This window comes from Ictidomys tridecemlineatus, chromosome 7 (genome assembly GCF_052094955.1).
Source record: "Ictidomys tridecemlineatus isolate mIctTri1 chromosome 7, mIctTri1.hap1, whole genome shotgun sequence".
NCBI lineage: Eukaryota > Metazoa > Chordata > Mammalia > Rodentia > Sciuridae > Ictidomys > Ictidomys tridecemlineatus.
The window spans coordinates 9,183,454-9,205,660 of NC_135483.1; the positions used below are offsets into that span (position 1 = coordinate 9,183,454).

The window sequence follows — 22,207 nt, forward strand, 5'->3', positions numbered from 1 at the left end:
AGAACTTTTTTTATCACTCAAAGAGAGGCCATGTTCACGAGCATTCTCTTCCCATTCCTCTCTGCCTCAGGCCCTGGCAACTTCAGATCTATTCTCTCTCCATAGCTTTTCCCTATTTTGAACATTTAATATAAATGAAATCACAAAATAATGTGGTCTTTCCTGTCCAGCTTCTTTCATTTAGCAGTGTTTTCAGGGTTCCTCCATTACCTGGCATGTTCCAGTGCTGCATTTCTATTTATGGCTAAATAATATTCCACATTTTGTTTGCCCCTTTCGTTAGTTGATGATGATTTGGGTTGCTTCTAATTTGGGCTGTTATGAAAAAGCTCTATGAACATGCATGTACAAGTGTCTATGAAAACATGTGTTTTTGATTAATTTGGCATTTGATTCATTTGGTTTTGATTGATTTGTTACTTAGGAATGGAATTTCTGGGTCACATTGCTAATTCTATGTTTAACTTTTTGAAAAATGACCAGATTGTTTCCCAAAGTGGTTGCCCTATTTGATATTCACACAGCAATTTAGGAGGGCTCTAATTTATCCATATCCTGGCCAGCACTTGTTATTTTCTGTTTTTATTTCTGTTTTTATAATGGCCCTCCTGATGGCTGTGAAGTGCTCTCTCACTGTGGTTCTGTTTTAGTCAGCTTTTTCTCTTCTGCTGAACAAAAGACCTGAGAAGAACAATTAGAGAAGTTTATTTTGGGGCTTACAGTTTCAGAGGTCTGAGTCCTTAGTCGGCTTCATTGCCCTGAGCCTAAGGTGAGGCAGGACGTGCAGTGGAAGAGTGTGGTTGAAGAAAGGGCTCAGGACGTCACACCAGGAAGCAGGGAGGGACAGCTCCCTGCACCACAGACAAAGGCATTCATTCCCCCAGCACCCACTCCCCCAGTCGCACCCTGCCTGCCTACAGTGTCTGCTAGTTCATCTTCATCAGTGGACTAACGTTCTAGTTACACTAAGGCTCTCATAACCCCATCATTTCACCATCTGAACCTCCTTGCATTTTCTCATCCCTGAGCTTTTGGGGGACACCTCTGATCTGAACTATAACAGGTTCTGATTTTCATTTCCCTAATGACTAATTATATTGAGCATTTTATGTGCTTATTGGCCATTCATATATCTCTGGAGAAATAGTTATTCAAAATTCTGGCCCGTTTGTAAATTGGGTTGTCTTTTGCTGTTGAATTGTCGACCTTCTTTACCTCCTCTGCATTGCAGACCCTGATCAGATAGGGGACTTGCAGCTGTCGCCCACCATCTGGTGGGTTCCTTTTTATTCTCTTGATGCCCCGTTTAAGGCACCATCACCTTAATGAGGCCCATGCTTTCCTTTCTGAGATGCCTTTGGTTCTCCTGTCAGGATCCTATGAACCTGATATAGAAGGAACTCAAAATGTTTCTTCTATTTTTATTTCATTGGCAGAGTTTGTGAAAAATTGGTGTTAATTCTTTACATTTGGTGGAATACCCTGGGAAGCCCTCTTGATCCTAGGTAGAAAATTTTTTTTCATTTTTTAAAATTTTCTTTCTTTTTCTCTCTCTTTCTCCCTCCTCTCCCCTCCCCTCCCTCCTCCCCTCCTTCCTTCCCTCCCTCCCTCCTTCCTTCCTTTCTTTCCCCTTTTGCAGGGCTGGGAATGAAACCCTTGGCCTTGGGCACACTAGGCAGGTTCTCTGTTAAGCCCTGTGTAGGAAGATTTTGATGCTGATTTAAAGTCTTCACTTGTTATAGACCTGTTCAGGAGTTCTGTTTCTTCTTGCATCTGCTATAATAGTTTATTTTTTTCTAGTATTCCTCCATTTCACCTAGGTTATCTCATTTATCAGCATACATTTTTCTATCTATTCTATTCCTTTTTATTTCTGTAAGATCAATAGTAGTGTCCCCTTTTCAATTCTGATTTTCAAGTTTGAGTCTTCTCTCTTTTGTCCTTGGATAGTAAAGCTAGAAGTCTGTCAATTTAGTTGATATTTTCAAAGAATAATCTTTTGACTTTGCTGATTTTCTCTATTGTTTTATATTCTCTATTTTTGTTTGTTTCCATAATTTTTATTGTTTCTTTTCCACTTTTCTCTTTTATTTTTCTCTTTATTTATTCCTTAAGATGGAAGATTAGGTTATTGATTCAATACTTCTTTTTTTCTGAGTGGTAATTTACAACTGTGATTTCCTTTTGAGTACTATTTTCCTTATTTACAATAAATTTTGGTATGTTGTGTTTTTAATTAATCTCAAAGTATTTTTGGATTTCATTTGTGACTTCTTCTCTCATCTATTACTTACTTAGAAGTATTGTTTAATTTCCCTATATTTATGAACTTCCCAAATTATTTTCTTTAATTGATTTTTAGTTTCATTCTACTGGGGTCAGAGAATATACCTTCTATGATTTAAATCATCATGAATTTATTGAGACTTGTTTTATAGCTTAATATTTTCTCTAATTTAGAGGATGTTTCCTGTACACTTTGGATGAACACATATACACACATAGTATACACAATGTATATTATGCTTTCCTTGGGTGGAATATTCTAGTAATATTTGTTAGGTCCAGTCTTTTTTGTTTGTTTGTCTTGTTTTTTGAAAGTTATATTCTATTTACTTGTTCTATTTTTAAAACCAGGTTTTTGAGGTCTCTATTGTTGAATTATTTTCTCTTTTGGTTCTGTCAATTTTTGCCTTATGTTATTTGGGTCTCTGCTATTAGAAATGTACACTCTCTTGTTTCATTTTCATGATGAATTGATCTTCTTATCATTATAAAATGTCTTTCATTATTGCTAATAATAATCTTTGCCTTAAAGTCTATTTTGTCTGATATTAGTATAACCCCTCCAGCTCTTCTATTTTTTCTTCTTTTTTGGTTTCTATTTTATTGGTATACTTTTTACATTCTTTAAAATTACAACTATGTGTGTCTTTAAATCTAAAGTGTGTCTCTTTGGCATATGGATGGATCATGTTTTTATTTTTAACCCATCTCATCTATCTTTGCGTTTTAACTAAAGAGTCTTATCCATTTACATTTAATGTAATCAGTGATAAGGTAGAAATTATATCTAAAATTTCCTATTTATGTTTTATGTATTAATATCTGGTTTGTTCCTCTGATTCTGTATTACTGCCTTCATTTTTTAGTTTCTTTCTTTATCATATTAATGTTATATTTAGTGTATTTATTCAGTGTATTGTTTTAATTTCCTTTTTGTTTCTTTTACTATATTATTTTATCAGTTGTGCTCTGAGAATTACAGTTAACATCTTAATTTATAATGATCTAGTTTACATTCACAGCAACTGAATTTCAATAGTATACAAAACATTGCTTCTATGTAGATGTTTCTCTCTCTCATTTATGCTGTTTTTGTCAGTTATAGCTTTATATATTATGTCTATTAACATAGATTTATAATTATTTCTTCTTGTAGCCATTTTTCAAAATAAATTGAGAGAAAAAATAGAAAGAGTAAATATTTTATTGCCTTTTATATTTACCTACGTAATCACCATTATGGGGGGTCCTTTTGTTTTAAGATTTGAATATGAGGATTTAATGCTATTGGGGGAGCATGATACATATGTTTTTAAAGTCCAGAGGGAGGAATTACAGACACTTTATTTCAATAAATCCAACTCTTTTCCTATATCATCTTTAGTTGGGGTGGCTACATCAGTGTGCTGATACTTTCTTCTACCTCTGAAAGGTTCCTTAGGATTTGTTGACCTTGACCTTATCAAGTTTCAGACATAGGTCCAGATTCCTGACTGTTTCGTTGTTAGGTGATGGGGAAGGAGTGGAACCTGGGTCTGTACAGTCCTGTTATGTCACTTTTCACATTTTTTTGACACTGATTACTGTTCCACAATGCTTGCTTTGCCCTGTCCACTTTTCCCAAGTTCCAGCTCTGTTGTGGCAGTGGGGCGTGTCTGATGAAGTTCCCTGACAAACTTGTCATCAACTCTCCAGCTCAAGCCCCAAAGTCCATCGTTCCAATGGCTCTGGTTCATGAGGTTCTCAGATTTTTGTCTTATGGAAATGACAGTAGCTTAGATGTGATCCCTCCTTGCTTTTTGGACTGAATTCTCAAAAATGCCTCTACCTGTTTGAAATCTATGTCTGCAGATTCAGGAGACTTAAGAATTCCCCTCTGATGGCACTTTCAGATGGAACGTTCAGCTCTTTTAGGATGCCAGGGTACCCATTGCAAGTGCCTTGGGCCAGGCCGCTGAGCACCCACCTGGGGGACTGCACCCCCACTCTCCTGCCATGGCCTGGCAAGGCTCTGCCCCCCTATGGCTGAGCCAGGTCAGATCTTATTTTTTCATGTGAATTTGAATTACTCCCTAGTATGAGTTGGTTTCAGCCTGAAAGATAACCCTGTAGAATTTCTTACAGTGTAGAGCTGGTTGTGATAAATGCTCAGTTTTTATTGGACCTACATTTTTTTTCTCTTTTACTTGTTACTATCATCATAGTCATCATAATCATCATCATCGTTTTTGGTACTAGGTATTGAACTGAGGGGCACTTTATTACTAAGCTACATCCCCAGGACTTTTATCTATCTATCTATCTATCTATCTATCTATCTATCTATTTATTTATTTATTTTTTGAGCGAGGATCTCACTAAATTGCTGAGACCGACCTTGAACTTCCATGTCTTTTAACCTTTATTTCTTATTTTAAATCCCTTTGTTTTGTTATTCTTCAGTCTTGGATATTTCACCAGATTTAAATTTCAGAATAATTATTTTACATTAGCTCCTGTTCATTCTCTAATTCAGTTCTTATTCAACAGGCTCTTTAATTTGGCCATGAATTTTTTTCTTCTGGATTCACTGCTGAACTCTGGTTGCTGCTTTTCTGTGATGTCTGTTGTAACTTTATGCATGAGATAGCTTCAAACATTTTTTTCTAGGTATTTGTTAGCATTCTTTATTTTCAATTTCTTTCCTCTTCCTTTGTGGTTTCTGTTTTATTTGCAGCCTTCAGTTTTGTGCTGTTTTTCTCTTAGTGGTAGCACTTTGTATCTGATTATCCTCACAAAGATTGGGGCTGTGAGGTGGCTGGTGTGGGCTGTGCCCAGGCTCTGTCTGGCCTGGCAGGCTGCAGTCTCTGAGTGGGTGGAGCATGCTGACTGGCAGCTTCGCTTCTGAGCCAGGGCCTGGAGCAGAGGCAGGCAAGCTGCTCTCCCCACCGCTCCCATCTGGCAGCAGCTACCACTGGGAGGACTTGACTTAGATCACGGTGGGCTTTGTCGAGGGCCCACTAGTGTGCCAAATGGAGATTTATGTGACTATCAAGGTTAAATAGCAACAAAGACATAAATATGCATTATAAGTTGCTTGTTAAAATTTAAGTCACAAAACCTAGAAAATCATCATAGGAAGCTCCTAAGCCCAGCATCAGTGCAAAAACAGATGAGTCTTCTTACCTTTTTGGCTTTTTCTGCCTGAGATGGAATCACTGCTCTCTCTCTCAGTGAATACTACAGCCCTGCCACTATGTTATCTATGAACAAAAGGGATGACAGTATTTTCTCTGTGTCTTGTGGCAGTGAGATTTCAATCAAAAACTCAAGAGAAGTAATTCAAAGGTGGCTCTGGGCTGGTTATCCAGGGCTGGTTGTCTTACAGGACCTGGAGTTTTGTTTTGTGGTGGGTTTGTTCATCCACCACTAGAGGGCGGCATCGTCGCTGTTCTCGTTTAGAGTGCTGTCGGCTGCAGGCTGCAGCCCACCTCCAGCCTCTACCTGACAGGTGTGCCTCTGGTGTTCCACCTTCCTGCCCTAAGAGGGAGGACTGGCTGCAGGGTACTTCGGGGAAATATTTGATGGGGTAGAGAAGGCGGGTGCATTTTATCTGGTGTCAAATATATGCTTTTTGTTTAATTTGAAGTGTTTGAGGCTAGAGGTGGGAGATGGATATCTGCACTCAGCCTGCCTACTTGAGTAAATCTCAGTATGATTTTTTTAAAATAAGTCTTTTTCTTTTCTTGAATGCAAAAAAAAAGCTTGTCTATTTTCCTTTTTTCTCTTTTTCCTGTTGAGGAGTCACCAGGGTCAAATCAACTGTTCTGTTTTTGCGTCCTTTTTCTCCCACCTGGAAGTAGGGGTGGGGTTGTGACAGTGTGTGCCCCCTGCCATCCCACCCCTGGGGCAGTCATCCTGGCTGGACCTCTGCTGGGCAGGAGACAGGCTAGGACTAACCTGAAATCAGGAGCACCTGACTCCAGGGACAGGTGTCCTCCACCTGGCCAGCGGGACCAGAACCTGTAGGAGGCAAATATGCTGATTTCTTATGTGTAGGCCAAGTTGAAGGAAAGTTAAGACTCTTCACTTTTAGGAACATAATAGACATTTGGGGGGGTCATGGGTTCTTCATCTATAAAAAAGAAAAATATATGAAATTTTCACCTTGTTGGACCCTTTCAAATATCAGCCTTTTCTTAGATAAAATGTTTTTATTTTCTTAGTTAAAATGTCTTCCAGAGTCTTCCAAAGTAAACGTCATACTATGTAACCTGTATCTTAAGTCAGACTACCCAAATACATTTTCTACATTGATCAAATCCATTTAGCATTTCTGCCAGTGTGAAAGGAGCATTCAGACAAGTAGAGACTTACTCGTGCTTATGTGCGGCTTTATATTCATTCTTCAAACAGTGGCTGGGTCTACACTTTTATAATTTGATGACTGCATTTTCAAATGTATTGATGTATTTTAAATTTAACTTTATACATTTTAGTCCTTGAAGTGTTACTAATTACATCTGCTATTATGATGCTAGCTGCTCTGACTAGCTTCCTGCAGACCACCTGTGCTTTGAGGAGAGGCGTCAGACTGGGACCTCTTCCCCCAAATGAAATTTTGAGGGGGGAGGGGCAGCCAATTTAAAAGTCAATTTTGGGGCTGGGGATGTGGCTCAAGCGGTAGCGCGCTGGCCTGGCACGCGCGGGACGCTGGGTTCGATCCTCAACACCACATAAAAATAAAAAAAAGATGTTGTGTCCACCGAAAACTAAAAAATAAATATTAAAAAAATTCTCTCTCAAAAAAAAATTTAAAAAATAATAAAAGTCAGTTTTATGTATTGGCAACTACATACTGAAAGACATGACTCTTATATCATAGTCCTGCCAATATCTTTTCAAATTTATCTGTGTTTTTACTAATTTAATAGACATTGTGGTTTTTTGTCCTTTATCACTTAGTTATTTTTGAAGATATGTATTTATTGAATTTTTATCACCTATGTAGTAAAGTCTGAAATGTATAAGTGTTTTTGTTTTTATTCATTTTAGGTATTAATTTTTTAATAATGATTTTAACAGTTTAACTGATACATAACAATTATATATATGGGTACTATGTCATCCTTTTATATTTGTCTACATTTTATAATATTCAAATTAAGGTAAATTTATCTATTGCCTTAAAAAAATTTTACATTATGGTGAACATATTTAAAATTCCTTCCAGCTTTTACAAATGTATATATACAGCATACCATTATTATCTATAGGCATCCTATAGTGCAGTAGCACCAGGATGTCCTTTCCCATCTAAGGATAACTAAGCCACCAATCAACCTTCTCCATCCCTCCTCTCTTCCACTCTCTCCAGCTCTGCTCTCCAGCTGGCTGGACCTCTCTACCACTGTGAACTCAGGCCTGTCCTGCCCAGGCCACCCTTTCCTGGGTGGTGACAACTGCCTTCACTTGTAGACCCAAATTTGTATTCTACAAAAGTTACGTTTGGTGATTTTAAGATGATGATGATGTTTGGTGATAAATACTGTCACAGAGCCCTCAAGTGTACCAGTTCAGAGAGGCTTCTCAGATCCTACCTCCTCCACCCAGGGGCTGTGAGATCCTGGGAAGGTCGGAGTTGACTTGTTTTAGGGTTCTAATTCTCTCTCTCAGTGCCTCAGGGGTGGCCGGTGGTCTCCCGTGGGTCTCTGGCAGCACTAGAGCACCTGCTGTCAAGGATCCACTTCTAAGACTGTTTTTGGTTCCCTGCCTGGCGCTGCTTCTTGACCTCTGTGCACACGTGTAGAATTTGTCCTTTCACATTGTCCTTGAGATTCCCAGGGGCCTCGGGTCCCACAGCACCGTGAGCTCAAGGTAGGCAGGCGTTTCACGCGGCTTCTGACAGGTCCCAGAGTAACTCTAGGAGCAGGCCTGCCCAGGCGAGCATGCCAGAAACTCCAGCAGAAGCTGAGAGCTGTGCCTGTGGCCCAGCCTAGAGGCCCCAGGACTTCACTGTGGCCACAGTCTACTGCAGGCAGGGCACTAGGACTAGGCACAGGGAGGGGAGAAGGGATGGATGCCCGCTGTCCATGAGGAATGGCGGAGCGCACCAGATGGCAGCCTCTCAGAGCCACGCGCCCACACTCAGCTCTCTGTCTGACACAAATTATTCTCTCTCTCCCTCCCCCATCCTTCACTCCGTCTCTCACGGGCGTAGTATTAGGGTTAAGGATTAAGTAAGATACTGCGTGTGAAGAGCTTCATACTGAGTAAGCACTGGACCGGTATATCAGCCCCGTGGCTACTGACCCAGTCCACACTCCAGGGCTTATCCGTGACACCCGAGGTCACCAGGAGGACTCACACCTTAGTTTTCTATCAATTTCATGTATTTTTTTCCTTTTGTTTATTTATGTTCAAAATATCAAATATAACCATGTTGCAAATGTTTTGAAACTAGAGTAAAGTGTACTCTTAATTCCATCATAATTGGTGACATTTTAGAGTGTCTTCTTCCTGTCTGTCCTTGTACCCTGTTGTAACGGTAGCTCAGGGCAGTGCTGTATCTTCTTCCACTTTCTTCAGATCTGAAGCTTCCCCCATGCTCTGATATAGCTTTGATAACCATCATTTCCACTGCTACTTAATAGTTTATGATTCTATTAGAGTTTGCTTAACAGTTTCTCCAAATTGGGCACGTAATTTTCTTTTCTTTTTTTTTTAATGTGTGCTGATTTATTTCTTATCCTAAAAGTATATTTGTGAAAACGTAATGTTCAGCTGTCATGGTCACCTGGTGGCAGTGATGGAATCTGACCCAGACTGAGCCTTGTCAATTCCCTTCTTTTCCCTCGCTGCTCCCTTATCTTAGAAGTTGTATTTCCTTGAGTTCTCACCTGAGCAACTAACTGACCTCCCTGTTGACTGATCTGCCCCAGTTACCCATTTATCCTTTCTTTGTGGCTTTCCTCATTCTTCTCTTACTCCCTCCCTCTCTCGCTCCTCCCTTCTCCTTTCTTCCTCCAGTATTTCTAAGGCCTCCCTATGCCAAGGAGTCTTTTTTGCGTAGTAAATGAAGCCATATGCAAAACAGGGTCCCAGTCTGCAGGGAGCATGAATTCTAACTGAGGGAGATAGGTCAACACTCAAGCAAAAAAGGAAAAATATCAGATAAGGCAAATAGCACACAGAGAATTACAATGTGGTAATGTATGCACTAGAGAGTGACTGTCATGCGGAAATATAGGCAAGTCACCAGGAAAGGAAAGGCCGTGTCTACCTCAGGGAAAGGCTGTGTCTACCACACTTTTCTACCGTACAGTCATTACATTTCATGTTTTAATTAATGTGTAACTTGTGGAAGATACTCTGACATTGGGTGTCTATCTTTTTCCTCATCATGTTCCATACGTGTTTTAGCGTTCATTAATGGCTTGTAATTTTACCATTCCTTTTATGTTTATGAGATGACATTCTACTTAAGAAAGAACTTTGCCTGCTCTCCCATTTATTTATTTACTCATTCACTCATGGTTCCTGGTATCAGTATGGACTCATGGATTCTGGTTTTATTCAGTGGATAATGTTACTGTCATTTTGTTTGCTAATCAAGTCTGGGTCGAAGGAGCCCTTTCAATCAGGCCCCTGGGTTTTGATGGCTCTTTTCCTTCTCTGGGTTCTTCTCTGGTTCATGGCATGATAGACTAGGATGCTCCACTTTTTATCTTCCATTTTCCTGATTTTTTCCTATTTCCCCTTCTTCCTTACTTCCTATATTTTTGAGATGGATAGATTCAGGAGATTATTTTCATATTCCATGTAAAAGGTGACAAGAATTAAAGTATAGGTAAGGAAATTAGAGTGGACAGGAAGTATATGAAAATAATTGAGGAGTTAAGACTGGGAGGGTTCCGCTGGTGGCGTGAGGTAGTTGAGAGAATAATTTTTCAAGTTCATGATTAGACCTTTGGTGTCAAACTCACATTTGACACAAAAATGGTAGTGACACTAACAGAATTTAGACATAGAGAAACTGTGTTGATGACTGGAGAGTGAGAAGAAGTGAGGAGAGTTCTGTTTGGAATATGTTGAAGGTGCTGTGTCTTACAGGAATTCTGACATAGGAAGATGACATGGACTCCAGATATGGAGTTTTCATGTGGGAGTCCTCAGAGTCTGGGATTAGTTAACTCAGTGACCTTCACTGTTGTCACCAGGAAGACACTGGAAGAATATTGGGTCAGGTTAGAATTAAGAGTTGGAGAAGTCCTATAAGACAGGGAAAGGAAAAGATGGCCGTGTAAGGAGAACAAGGAGAGACAGTTGAGAGGTTTGAAAGAGAATCCATGGTCATTCATGCCACATGCTGTAAATTTTTTTTTAGTGATAAAATAAGCTCTGTTAGCCTTGCTAATGTGAAGATTGTTGCTCGCTTCGAGAGGAGAAAATGTTGTAGAATGTTGGGATTGGAAGCCAAGATCAAAGGTTGAGCAATGAGTCGGGACTGGGCAGGAAGAACCAGTGGCTGTAGGTCCAGGGTGGTTTACAGTGTCTACACTGCCTACTTCTGGGTTCTTCCTCACTTCCTGGTGCCTTTGTGTATTTAATTTTTCATTCCTGGAATACCCATCTCTGTCTCCTTTCTGTATCTTAGATAAGCTTGAGAGGCCCGAGACAACAGAATTTTAAAAATCACTGTATATGGAAGATCTGGCTGAGTAACTTGTATAGAGCAGAATCCCAGTAACTCCTGCATGGATGGAGGGATGGATGGGTGGATGGGTGGGTGGATGGGTCTCTGAGTGAGATCTGGGTCTGGGAACACCAAGGTACAACTAGGTTTTGGAGGAGGCTGGCTTGGGGTCTGACTAGATAAGAAAACATGGAATCTGGACAAAGGGAGTCAGGTGCTAGAGTCGAGAAAGTGTTCAGGTGAAGGGACGCTGTCATTCAATGAAGTCAGTTCCATTGTAAAACTTTCAGAAATGAGGACAACCTTACCAAGGGTGATGCAGTTTGCAGAGTGATGAACCAGTATGGAGTGTGTTTATATTGGTCATGTAAAGCTATCCAGAACCAAAGTTTACTCTTAATTTAAATAGCCACAAAACAGAGACAGAAAAAGCAACATAATCAGGGAGCATAAAGGAAGGGTGGTGTGTAGGTATTTGAAGAAATAAGTGCAGACAGGTAGATCTTCACTGTTTTCAGGGATGGACTTCCCAAGTATTGAAGGGTAGAGACTCTGCCATGTCAGTCCCAGGAGCACGAGCCAGTCTCAGGCAGAGACAGCCTGACACTGAACCAGACCTAATGGCTGCCTCATAGGCCAGCCCAGCTCTTGTTAGTTCACTGCAAACTCTCTGCTCGTGAAAACAGTGCTTCCCGTGGGAGCACTGGAGGGAGCCACGTGATAATCAGAAGAGTGCTCACTGGGTAGCTGGGTCACAGCTGGTCTCCCTGAGGCTCTCTGGGTGTGAGGGAGCATGCTAGGCACCTCACAGGAATCATCATAGTTTAACTTCACAACAACACGTGCCAGTGGAATTACAAATACCGTTAGCATTCTGCAGATGAGGAGACCAAGGCTTGTAACCTGTCTGTCCAAGGTCATAGTAGCAAGGATGAGACAGAGGGAAGACTTCAACTCCTAATTCCTAACCACCAAATTCCCATGGATTGTGAGTGAGTGAAGACAGTTAAGTCAAATTTGAATTTGATTCAAGTTCATGTAGCATTGGCTGGCTGTGAAATGATGGTCACTGGGCATCATCTTCTATGATGAAATATGTCCTATGTTCCTGGCAACTCCCAGGAGGACACCTTGGGACCTCCTCATGGGGAGTTTTGAAATCATGTAATGCCCACCCTTGTAGCCACCACCTTGGCTTTCTTCATGTTGGAAGTGACCAGATCTAAGCAGTCCCCAGGCTGGGCCCTGAAGAGGTGAACAGGGAAGGTGATTTGCCCTAGCCGGAGGACCAGAGGGTTGGAAAAAAGGGGAGATGAAGATAGGAAAGTGAAACAAGACTAAGCCTTTGAGCTGGTACTTCTGAAAATCCACTTCTTGTTAAGCAATGCAGTTAATCAGCAGATTTAAAATATTGTAATTCTTACACCTGTAATGTGCTTTTGTACACATTTTAATACACTGTGACTTTTCTTCTTTCTTCCTTTCCTTTTCTCCACAGGATGTGAAGGGCTGGCAAAGCTTGACTTGACTGTGAACTTCATTGGAGAGCTGAGCAGTGTCAAGACCTTGCAGTGCAACATCCACCTGAAGGAGCTCTTCCTCATGGGCAACCCATGCACGGACTTCGACGGCTACAGGGAGTTTGTGGTGGCCACTCTTCCGCAGCTAAAGGTTAAGTTACAGTGGAAGGGCACAGAAAAATGAAAAGGAGCAACTCCAGCAATTCCTGGTTTAGTCACAGCATTGTCAGGGAGGGTGTTGCTGCAGAGAATGGGATATTCCAGAGAAACAAAATGAATTCTTTGACTTCTAAATTTTTCACGTTGTTTTAGTTGCTTTCATACATGTTTTCCGTAATTGAAGTATTTCTTGTTGAGTTCAGTTGTTGCAAACCGCATTCATCATCACCACTACTAATTCATCCGCACCACCAGCAGGTTAGTGTTCCAAAGGTGGCTGCAGCTACATACACTTAGATTATGTAGTTGCTATGTTTTCATAATTACTTTTTTGTTGTTTCTTTTTATTAGCTCAATTTCTGAGGCAGGGGTCCTTGGCGTTTGCTGTGCGTGAGAGTAGTTGGAGGCTGTTAAAGCACAGGTTTCTGTACTCCCCACCCTAGTTCCTGGGTCGGGTCTGTCACCATGCACGCTATTTGCATTTTTGCTCTTGGATTACTTTGATGCTCCTAGTCAGAGGCCTCTTTCAACAACAACTGCTCTCTATGTTTGTCCAGGAAAACGTGCAGAACGCCTTGTTCTGTCATCTGCTCTCACACCAAGGCAACGTGGACACTTACTACACCAGCTGTGTGGACTCTCCCCACACAGAAGCTGGCAATCAGCTCTCCAGCCGTGGACACCAGCCGGGTGTCCTCTAATCCAAGTATCTTCTACCTCCAAGTGGATAGTGTCGGATTCTGCAGACTGAGGGCTCAGTCCTAGAATGCAGGACTGCCCCCCTCATTTTAGATTTTAGTCACAGGCCCCACGTGTTTTTATCTGTGCTTCTGACAGACTGGCTGTGAGTCGGGCTTTCTTGAGTTTGCTTAACTTGCTTCAGCAGCTCACAGAGAAACACTTCCTTATGTTTACCCGTTTATTATAAAGGACCCTGATGAGGAGAGGATAGGGTGAGGGCCGTGGGAAGGGTGCACCTCCCTCCAGGGTCCTCTCCGTGTTCAGCAACGAGAGCCCTGTGAGCACTGTTGTTTTAATGGAGACTTCACCACACCGGCATGGTTGCTAACAGACTGCGCAGGGAAGCCAGAAAGGCCTGTTGAGTGTCTTCAGCCTGTCTTCCCCAAGGAGTGAGGTGAGGAACCCTTGGGAGTGAGGAGTCTTAAGGCCTACTCTCAGAAAAGGTCAGTCCGAGAATTTCTTCATAACCAGGCAAAGGCAGGGGACCAGCCTTGGGGAGGGAGTTACAAACTAGGAACCATGGTTGACAACCCCAAAATATGTATTATGTTAATATAGTCCCATCATATCCCTGGATTTAATAAATTTAGAGCCTAGGAAAATATCATTTTAAGAGGAAGTATACAACTGAGGAAGTATACAACTGAGAATATGTTAAAGTGGTAGTATTAATTTCACGTCCTTCCAAGAGTCCCCAGCCTCCGTGTGACTCCACGCTGCTACAAAGAGGACACACGGATGGGTCAGTTTTGTGATCAGCATCTTCTCAGGTCTCAGAGGGTATTTATTTCTTAGATTTCTGTGTTCTGTCTGCAGTTGAGAGATTGCTGACTGCTAAATTAGTGGGACACATTCCTTCTGAAGTAAAATCTCCTAGAGTAAGAGAATGATTTAGGTTACTGAATCTAGAATCAAACCCAGCAAGACTGATCGTCATTGTACAGAGGCTTCTTAGAAAATGAATGAGAATCAGAGTATCACAGGAGCGGAGCTTGTCCTCTAACTCCAGGGCCACCTCTTCAGAAGGACCGAGAAGCTGTAAGAATGGATGGCAGCCACAGCTGACCCTGTGTCAGTGCTGCTGTGTCAGGCTGGCTGTGTGAGACGGTCATCCAGGTACTGGGAATGGGATGGAGTAGTGGCAGGTGCTGCGTGCACAGTATCTCTGATCCTCTGTGTAGGAAACAGCGCAGCATTCAGAGATGAGAAGTTCAGAGCTCAGGGAACTGACACCCTTGGTTTACACTGACACATCTGGCAAGTGGGCCAGGTAGGATTTGAACCCACATGTGTCTCATCACTTCTTCTTTCTGCATGAATGTACAACCACAGGATCAAAGCTTTCATTTCAGAAAGACTGCACTAAGTCAGTAGCTGCAATAGACACTAGCTACAATAGCCTCTGTTGGAAAATGATATTCGTAAATGTGTTTGTTCATATTTAAAAATAGGTTGATAAACTTTAGAATCTTAATTGCCTTGTGATCTGGTTGAAAAGAATTATGTTAATAGATGTATTATTTTCCCGGGACTACTGTAACAAAATGCCACAAGCTGGGTATCTTAAACACCAGAAATTTACCATCTCACAGCTCTAGAGGCCAGCTGTTCAAGAACAAGGTGGGATAGGGCAGGTTCCCTGAGGGCTGGGAGGAGAATCTGTTCCTTGACTCCTTCCTAGTTCTGAAGATTCACTGTCAGTCTTTGGCCTTGTCTGTCTTGTTGGCATGTTACTTTGATCTCCACCTTTGTCTTCATAGTCTCCTTCTTGGGTCCCTGTCTTTTCACATGCCATGTTTTCTGTAGACCTGGTCAGGTTGCATTAGGGTCCACACTGCCCATGTGATTAGTCTTCGTGAATTACACCTACATGGACTCTACTTCCAAATAAAGTCAGGAGGGTAGAACTTTACCCAGTTCAACCCATAACGACGGATGGAGTAGTAGTTGACTTTAGCAGCCACATGAAGAGGTGTGAGGAGAGTCAGCCCTTCCAAGCATTCTTTCCCCAGTGTCTGGGCCACTCCAGGCAGGAAGTAGTCACTGTGGCCTTGTGGAAAAGAGGGGTGTGAGCAGACAGCGGCTCTGCCTCCTTTCCCACTGCCTGCGAGCTGCCCCCTCGTTCCCCTTGTGTAGGTCTGGATGAGAGTTCCCACACAGAGGAGTTCTGGGAGGACCCACCAGGCTCAATTCCTCTTTTCTTTGCTGCAGCAAAGCACAATCTTGAACAAACAGTAAGTGTGGACACTACCTCTGTCACTAACAGCAGGTGTGGACACTGCCTCTGTCACTAACAGCAGGTGTGGACACTGCCTCTGTCACTAACAGCAGGTGTGGACACTACCTCTGTCACTAACAGCAGGTGTGAACACTACCTCTGTCACTAACAGCAGGTGTGGACACTACCTCTGACACTAACAGTAAGTGTGGACACTGCCTCTGTCACTAACAGCAGGTGTGGACACTACCTCTGTCACTAACAGCAGGTGTGGACACTACCTCTGTCACTAACAGCAGGTGTGGACACTGCCTCTGTCACTAACAGCAGGTGTGGACACTGCCTCTGTCACTAACAGCAGGTGTGGACACTACCTCTGACACTAACAGTAAGTGTGGACACTGCCTCTGTCACTAACAGCAGGTGTGGACACTGCCTCTGTCACTAACAGCAGGTGTGGACACTGCCTCTGTCACTAACAGCAGGTGTGGACACTGCCTCTGTCACTAACAGCAGGTGTGGACACTGCCTCTGTCACTAACAGCAGGTGTGGACACTGCCTCTGTCACTAACAGCAGGTGTGGACACTGCCTCTGTCACTAACAGCAGGTGTGGACACTGCCTCTGTCACTAACAGCAGGTGTGGACACTGCCTCTGTCACTAACAGCAGGTGTGGACACTGCCTCTGTCACTAACAGCAGGTGTGGACACTGCCTCTGTCACTAACAGCAGGTGTGGACACTGCCTCTGTCACTAACAGCAGGTGTGGACACTGCCTCTGTGCTGTGGGATCGGGGGTAAAGAAAGGTCAAGGAATGCTGGAATGCCCAACGAAAGACTTCATTCCTGCTCACCAGCACCTCTGAACTCAAAAGTGGATTTGATTTGTAGGAAACTTAGGCCAATTTCAAAGATGTCCTAATGGAAGTCATCAAGCAGACTGAGGTCCCTGAGCAGGTGCAGGGGCACAGTCCCAAATGGACATCAGCTCAGCATGAGGTCTTTTGTTTCCTGTCTGTAAGGTGCCAGGGGGCATTTGTCGTCATCCTTTAGAAGCCTCAGCCTAATTAAACCAATAGTTATTTAAACCAAGCATAAAGACAGATTGTAAATTAAATAAATACAGAAATAAATGTACTCCATATTTGAGTAAGAGATATCACCTTTACTCCGAATGGTCATTAAAATCCCAGGTGAAAGAAGTTAATTTTTTTTAGAATTTTTTCAAATTTTTATAAAATTATTAAATACCACAAATATATACATATAAAAATATGTATATATTTGTGGTATTTAAGTATGTTATTTGTATAGTATATCAATACTTATATATTAATACTTATATTTTATGTGTATTATAGATATGTATTACATTTAAACAATTAATAAATTTTTTTATTGGGAATTTTTCAAATGATTACATCCTAACCCTAGCTTAAACTATGTTAATTTAAGTTTGTGGATCACAAGTATCACCTTAAGGAATAGGTTTTATGGGAGGCACTGAGGAAGAAAATTCACCAAATTTTATTTATACCATTTGCATGTTTAAGTATCTAACCAGGAATCCCACTATTATATATAATTATAATGCACCAATAAAAAATACAATGCAAAAAAAGGAAAAGGTCTTATTAAATTTATAATTGTGACCTCATCTTACATTGAAGGGTGCTAGAAGAAGTCTGTTTCTCTATGTGGTGGTGTCAGTTTCTGATTTTCCTCAAGTCTCCTTTATGAAACTCTACTTTAGAAGTGTGTTTTAGAGCTAAATATTAGAGGAAAGCCAGAAAATATCATACTTTTTCTTTACAGATAGAGAAAACTGTGTAACTGATCATGTTTTGCTAGTTTGCTTTGATTGCTGAGTGTTTTAGAACCTAATCTCCAGCCAGTCTGTAGCAACCATGTGCGTTCTTATTTTAAATTATTTTTTCCAAATCTGCACATCACAATTTGATTTATAATTTAACTTATCCCAGTAGTTTTTTATTTTATATTTCACTACATTTTCTGTTTTCTTTTCTTTTTCCTTTGAATTCCTTTTGTAACAAATTAACACAAATTTAGTGGCTTAAAACAGTACAGATTTATCTTATAGTTCTGGAGTTCAGAAGTCCAAAATGGTTTTACTGGACTAAATTCAAGGTGTTGACAGGGCTCTTAATTTGGAGGCTTCAGGAAAATCCCCTTCTTTGCCCTTTTCAGCATCTCAAAGGCATCTACATTTCTGAGCTGTGGAAAGCCAGCAATGTATCACCTCCACATCTCTCCCAACTCCGACCCTGACACTTCTGCCTTCTTCTTTTAATTATAAGGACTCTGTCATTCTTATGAGGGTCAGCCTGCCATCTGAAATCTTTAAGTCAATCATGTCTGCAGTCCTTCTTGCCATGTGAGATAACCTTTGCTGAAGCTACAATGTGGACTTTTCTGCGGAACCATCATCTGCCTGGCACATCTTTCCCTACCTTAATCTTTTTGTAGAATGAGGCTAGGCAAATAAATGGATATCTTAAACTGAGAGCTTTGTCTTTTCAGATTTTAGTTGGTGTCTTGTTTTAATATTTTAATTTAGAAAATTATAAAAATACCAGAGGGATACATTGACTATAACAATAGTTTACTCTGTATCTTATTGTCAAGGGTAGAACATGGGCTCATTTGTATTGAGCTCAATTTGGTGAAGATTCAAGGTCTTGATTGTAGAGAGCATTTGGGAAGTGTCATTGTTTTGCTTTGGAGCTGCAATTTGGTTTAAGTATTCAAATCTTTAATATAGTGAATAGTTATAAATTAATATCAATATTTTGAGAGCTTTGCATTAATTCCCATTTGTGACAGAAGGACTGTTTATTATTAGTACCAGTGAAGGTGCTTTATAAACTGTTAATTGTATGAAACAAACATTGATTTAGAGGAGTGTTTCTGATATTTTGTATTAATTACTTTGTATTAATTCTCTATCACTATGCTACACTTATTATTTCTAATTTCAAGATATTTTATTCAGAATCATTGTGGGCTTCATTTGCATTCCTACTTTTGAATAATTGTGCTTTGTTGTTTTGTTGTTTATTGAAGTGGCTGGATGGCAAAGAAATAGATCGTTCAGAAAGGATCCAGGCATTGCAAAACTATCCAGTGGTTGAGCAGCAAGTCCGAGAGCAGGAAAAAGCTTACTGCCTCAGAAGAGCCAAAGACAAAGAGGAGGCCCAGAGGAAGCTGGAGGAGCAGCAGGACAAGGAAGACAGGAGGAAGCGGAGGGACCCAGGCTTTGACGGGCGTTGGTACACAGACATCCACACTGCTCCGTAGGTCAATCCCGAGTTTGCTTCTAGTTAAGTCTTATTAGGCCAGCCATCTGTGTCCTCTCCCCAAGGTGTTCACAGTACCACTTACATTGCAGAAGATTAATTTGAAGAATAAAGTATGATATAATTTTGGAGGGGGAAATGGAACATCCCATAGTTCATGACAGTTCTAGGAGGCTCTCTTCCCTTAGAGAAAAGTGTCTCTTCTAACTAGCAACTTTAATCTGCATCTAAAATTATCCTCAGAGAAATCTGTATAAAAGATGTACAGGAAAAATGAATTAACAGGTGTACTTTGATTTATAAAGTAGGAATATCTTAGAAAAGTTAAATGCAAATCACGTGCTTATAAATTGAATAATTCTGATTGCATCACAAAACATTCTGTTTTGTGAATTATATAATGAATATACTTTTAATGAGATTAATAACCCTCTAATTGATCTTTTTTTATGAATCTTAATTTTTCATGCTATTTAAGTGAATTGAAACTGTAGTCAGTTGATTGGATTCCATACAGTGAAAGCTTTAAATATTTAGATAACAGATTTTCTCTTATAACTCAGAAAATATGATTATGAAATATTTCAGAGATAGACAAATGTCTTAAAAGTAATTAGATAGGAGATATAATTCCACTACCCAAGTTGATAAATGATAATTGTTTATGTTTGCTTTGCATCTTTTTGAAAGAACAGTGAAATGCCATTAAGAGAGTTATAAGCGTGCTGAGAATCCAGTTCTTTCCTTCAGGTGTCTGCCATCCTGAAGTTGGTATATATTTGATATACATTGACCTCATTATATTTTTGATGCCCTTAAAACATGATTCTGGCTCTTTAAACAAGAGCAGTTTGTGAGTGAGTGTGCATGTGTTTGGTATGAATGGCATCTTTCTGTAGCTTTGCTTTTCATTCAACATGTTTTTGAGATCTATGCCGAAGAAGAGAGGTGAAACTAATTCATTCATCCTAATTATGGAATAGCAAACATTTCATTGGATGAATAAATTCTAATTTATTCTAGAGATAATATTCAAAATATTTAGCAGCCAGTGGTTCTCTGGCCCTGGCAGATCACAATGCACACGGCTTTAACAGACTGAGGCCCTCCCCGTGAGTGCCAGCTGAGCAGCCCTGGAGCAGCCGCCCCTCTGTGCATGGTCACTTGCATTGCTTTAAAATATGGTTAACAAAGTTTGTTATTAAATAGCACCTAATTTTTTAACCTAATTGGCATTTGTATAATTAGAATGAATTTGAATTATCTTCTCATATGTTTATATCCATTCAGATTTCCTCCATCCTTGTCTTTTGCTTATATTAAATAAGTTGCAAGTTTTTTCTTCCTGATTTATAGTTTTTTAATGTTCTGAATACAAATTCTTTACACATATCTTCTCCCAGTCTATCTTGTGTCTTTAATTATAAATGCTTCTACCTTCCACCTGGAAGAAGTATTAATGAATAGCCCCCAGCAGATTTGGAGATAGCCCATCACAAAGAAGTGATAATGAAGTCCTTCCTGCTCAGACTACTTCTTTGGCCCACCTGTGTCCCACCCCTCGGGCCCTCCAACCTACATTCCATCACCAAAACTATAAAAAGGGGAAACAACCACACTTCCACGGATTCCACCTCTTGGGTCCCCTTCTTCCTCCAGGAGAAGTCTTTTCTGCTGTCCTTTAATAAATTTCTAATTTCTACTCTGAAAAAAAATACTTCTACTTGTAGAATTAAAAACCATGAATATACTCAAACTTATTTTTGCCTTATTTTTAATGGAATTCTCCTTAACCCCAGTGTCATCTCTGACTGTCTGGAATGAGCCTTTGTTGGCACTGAGGGCAGGGTGCTCCATGCTCCCTGGATAGGAAGCCCGGAGCTCCTCACCACTTATTAAGATGCTCTTTTCCCCACTGATAAGAAGTGGCATCCTCACCAGTCCTTCTAAACCTGTGTCTATGGGTGTACTTCTGGTGCCCCTTGGCTGCTGCATAGCAGCCCCTCCACTTGATTTGAATTTCTCTAAATATGTAATGAATCTTGTATTGGATAGGAGATACTCTATCTTGGCTGATCTTCGTTCTTTACCCTTCTGCATGAATTTTAGCATCCACTAATCAAATTTCCCCCAAACCCCTAGTGGAACTTTAACTGGAATTGCTTTTAATTTAATTAGCGCAAAGTTGACATCTTCATGGTATTGATTCTTTCCTTGCTGAACTTTGGAATTGTTCTTTATTTATTTAGATCTTCTTTTGAGTCTTTCACTAAGGTTTTAAATTTTCCATATAAAGGTATTACATCATCTTTCATTAGATTTATTCCTAAGAATCTTGTAGAATAGAATAAAAAATATAATTGGTTTTTACTGATGTATAAAGAGACAAAGGATTTCTGGATACTGATGCTGTATTAAACAGTCTTGCTGACCTCCTTAAAAGTTGCAGTAGCCTATAGGATAACCTGAGTTTTCTGTGTTAAAAAATGAAACTACGTAGTTTATAAATAGCAACTTTAAAAAAGTTTTTCAATCCTTCTGCCTCCGCTTTATTATTATTTTTAATGGTATCCAGGAAGATCTTCAATATGGGATAGAATAACAGAAGTAAGAAGGGGTATCAGTATTTCATTCCCAACTTAAAAAAAAATGCTTTGGGGTGTGGTGGCTCAGTGGTTGAGTGCTTGCCTAGCAGGTATGAGGCACTGGATTTGATCCTCAGCACCACATATAAATAAATAAATAAACAAACAAATAAATAAATAAATGTATTGTGCCCATCTATAACCAAATTTTTTTTTTAAAAAAACCATTTTCAATTCCTTGTCATAAAGTAAAATGATTTCTTTGTAGTTTGGTAAAGTTTCCTTTATGCAGTACTGGGGATTGAGGCCAGGGCCTCCCACAGGGAAGGCAAGCCTTCTACCACTGAGCTATATCCACAGTCTATTTTTTTATTTTATTTTATTTTTCAGACAAGGTCTCACTAAGTTGTCAGGGCTGTCCTCGAATCTGCTGACTTCCTGTCTTAGCCCCCAGAGTAACTGGCATGAAGATTTTTAATCATCACATACATTGGATTTTTATTGAATGCATTCCCTATATCTATTGAGACAATTATGTTTTACTGTTAATGTGTTGAATCACATTAATAGATTTTCAAATATCAAATTATCCTTGAATTTCTAGAATATATACACTTTATCCATAATATGTTTATTAGTGCATTTTTACATTAATTTTATCATTACCTTATTGATGTGTTTGAGCCTGTGTTCGTGAGTTTATACT

At 40.3% G+C, this 22,207-nt stretch overlaps 1 protein-coding gene across 3 annotated transcripts in view; it reads left to right on the top strand.

Annotated features, from left to right (window-relative positions):
* Positions 1-22,207, top strand: part of Dnaaf11 (dynein axonemal assembly factor 11) — an 82,493-nt gene that overhangs the window by 12,487 nt on the left and 47,799 nt on the right. For all 3 annotated transcript variants that reach the window (XM_078016699.1, XM_078016698.1, XM_021722341.3), the window contains 2 exons: positions 12,459-12,631; positions 18,684-18,913. In XM_078016699.1, coding sequence (XP_077872825.1) covers positions 12,459-12,631; positions 18,684-18,913 — 403 coding nt within the window. The remainder of the gene's footprint in view (positions 1-12,458; positions 12,632-18,683; positions 18,914-22,207) is intronic.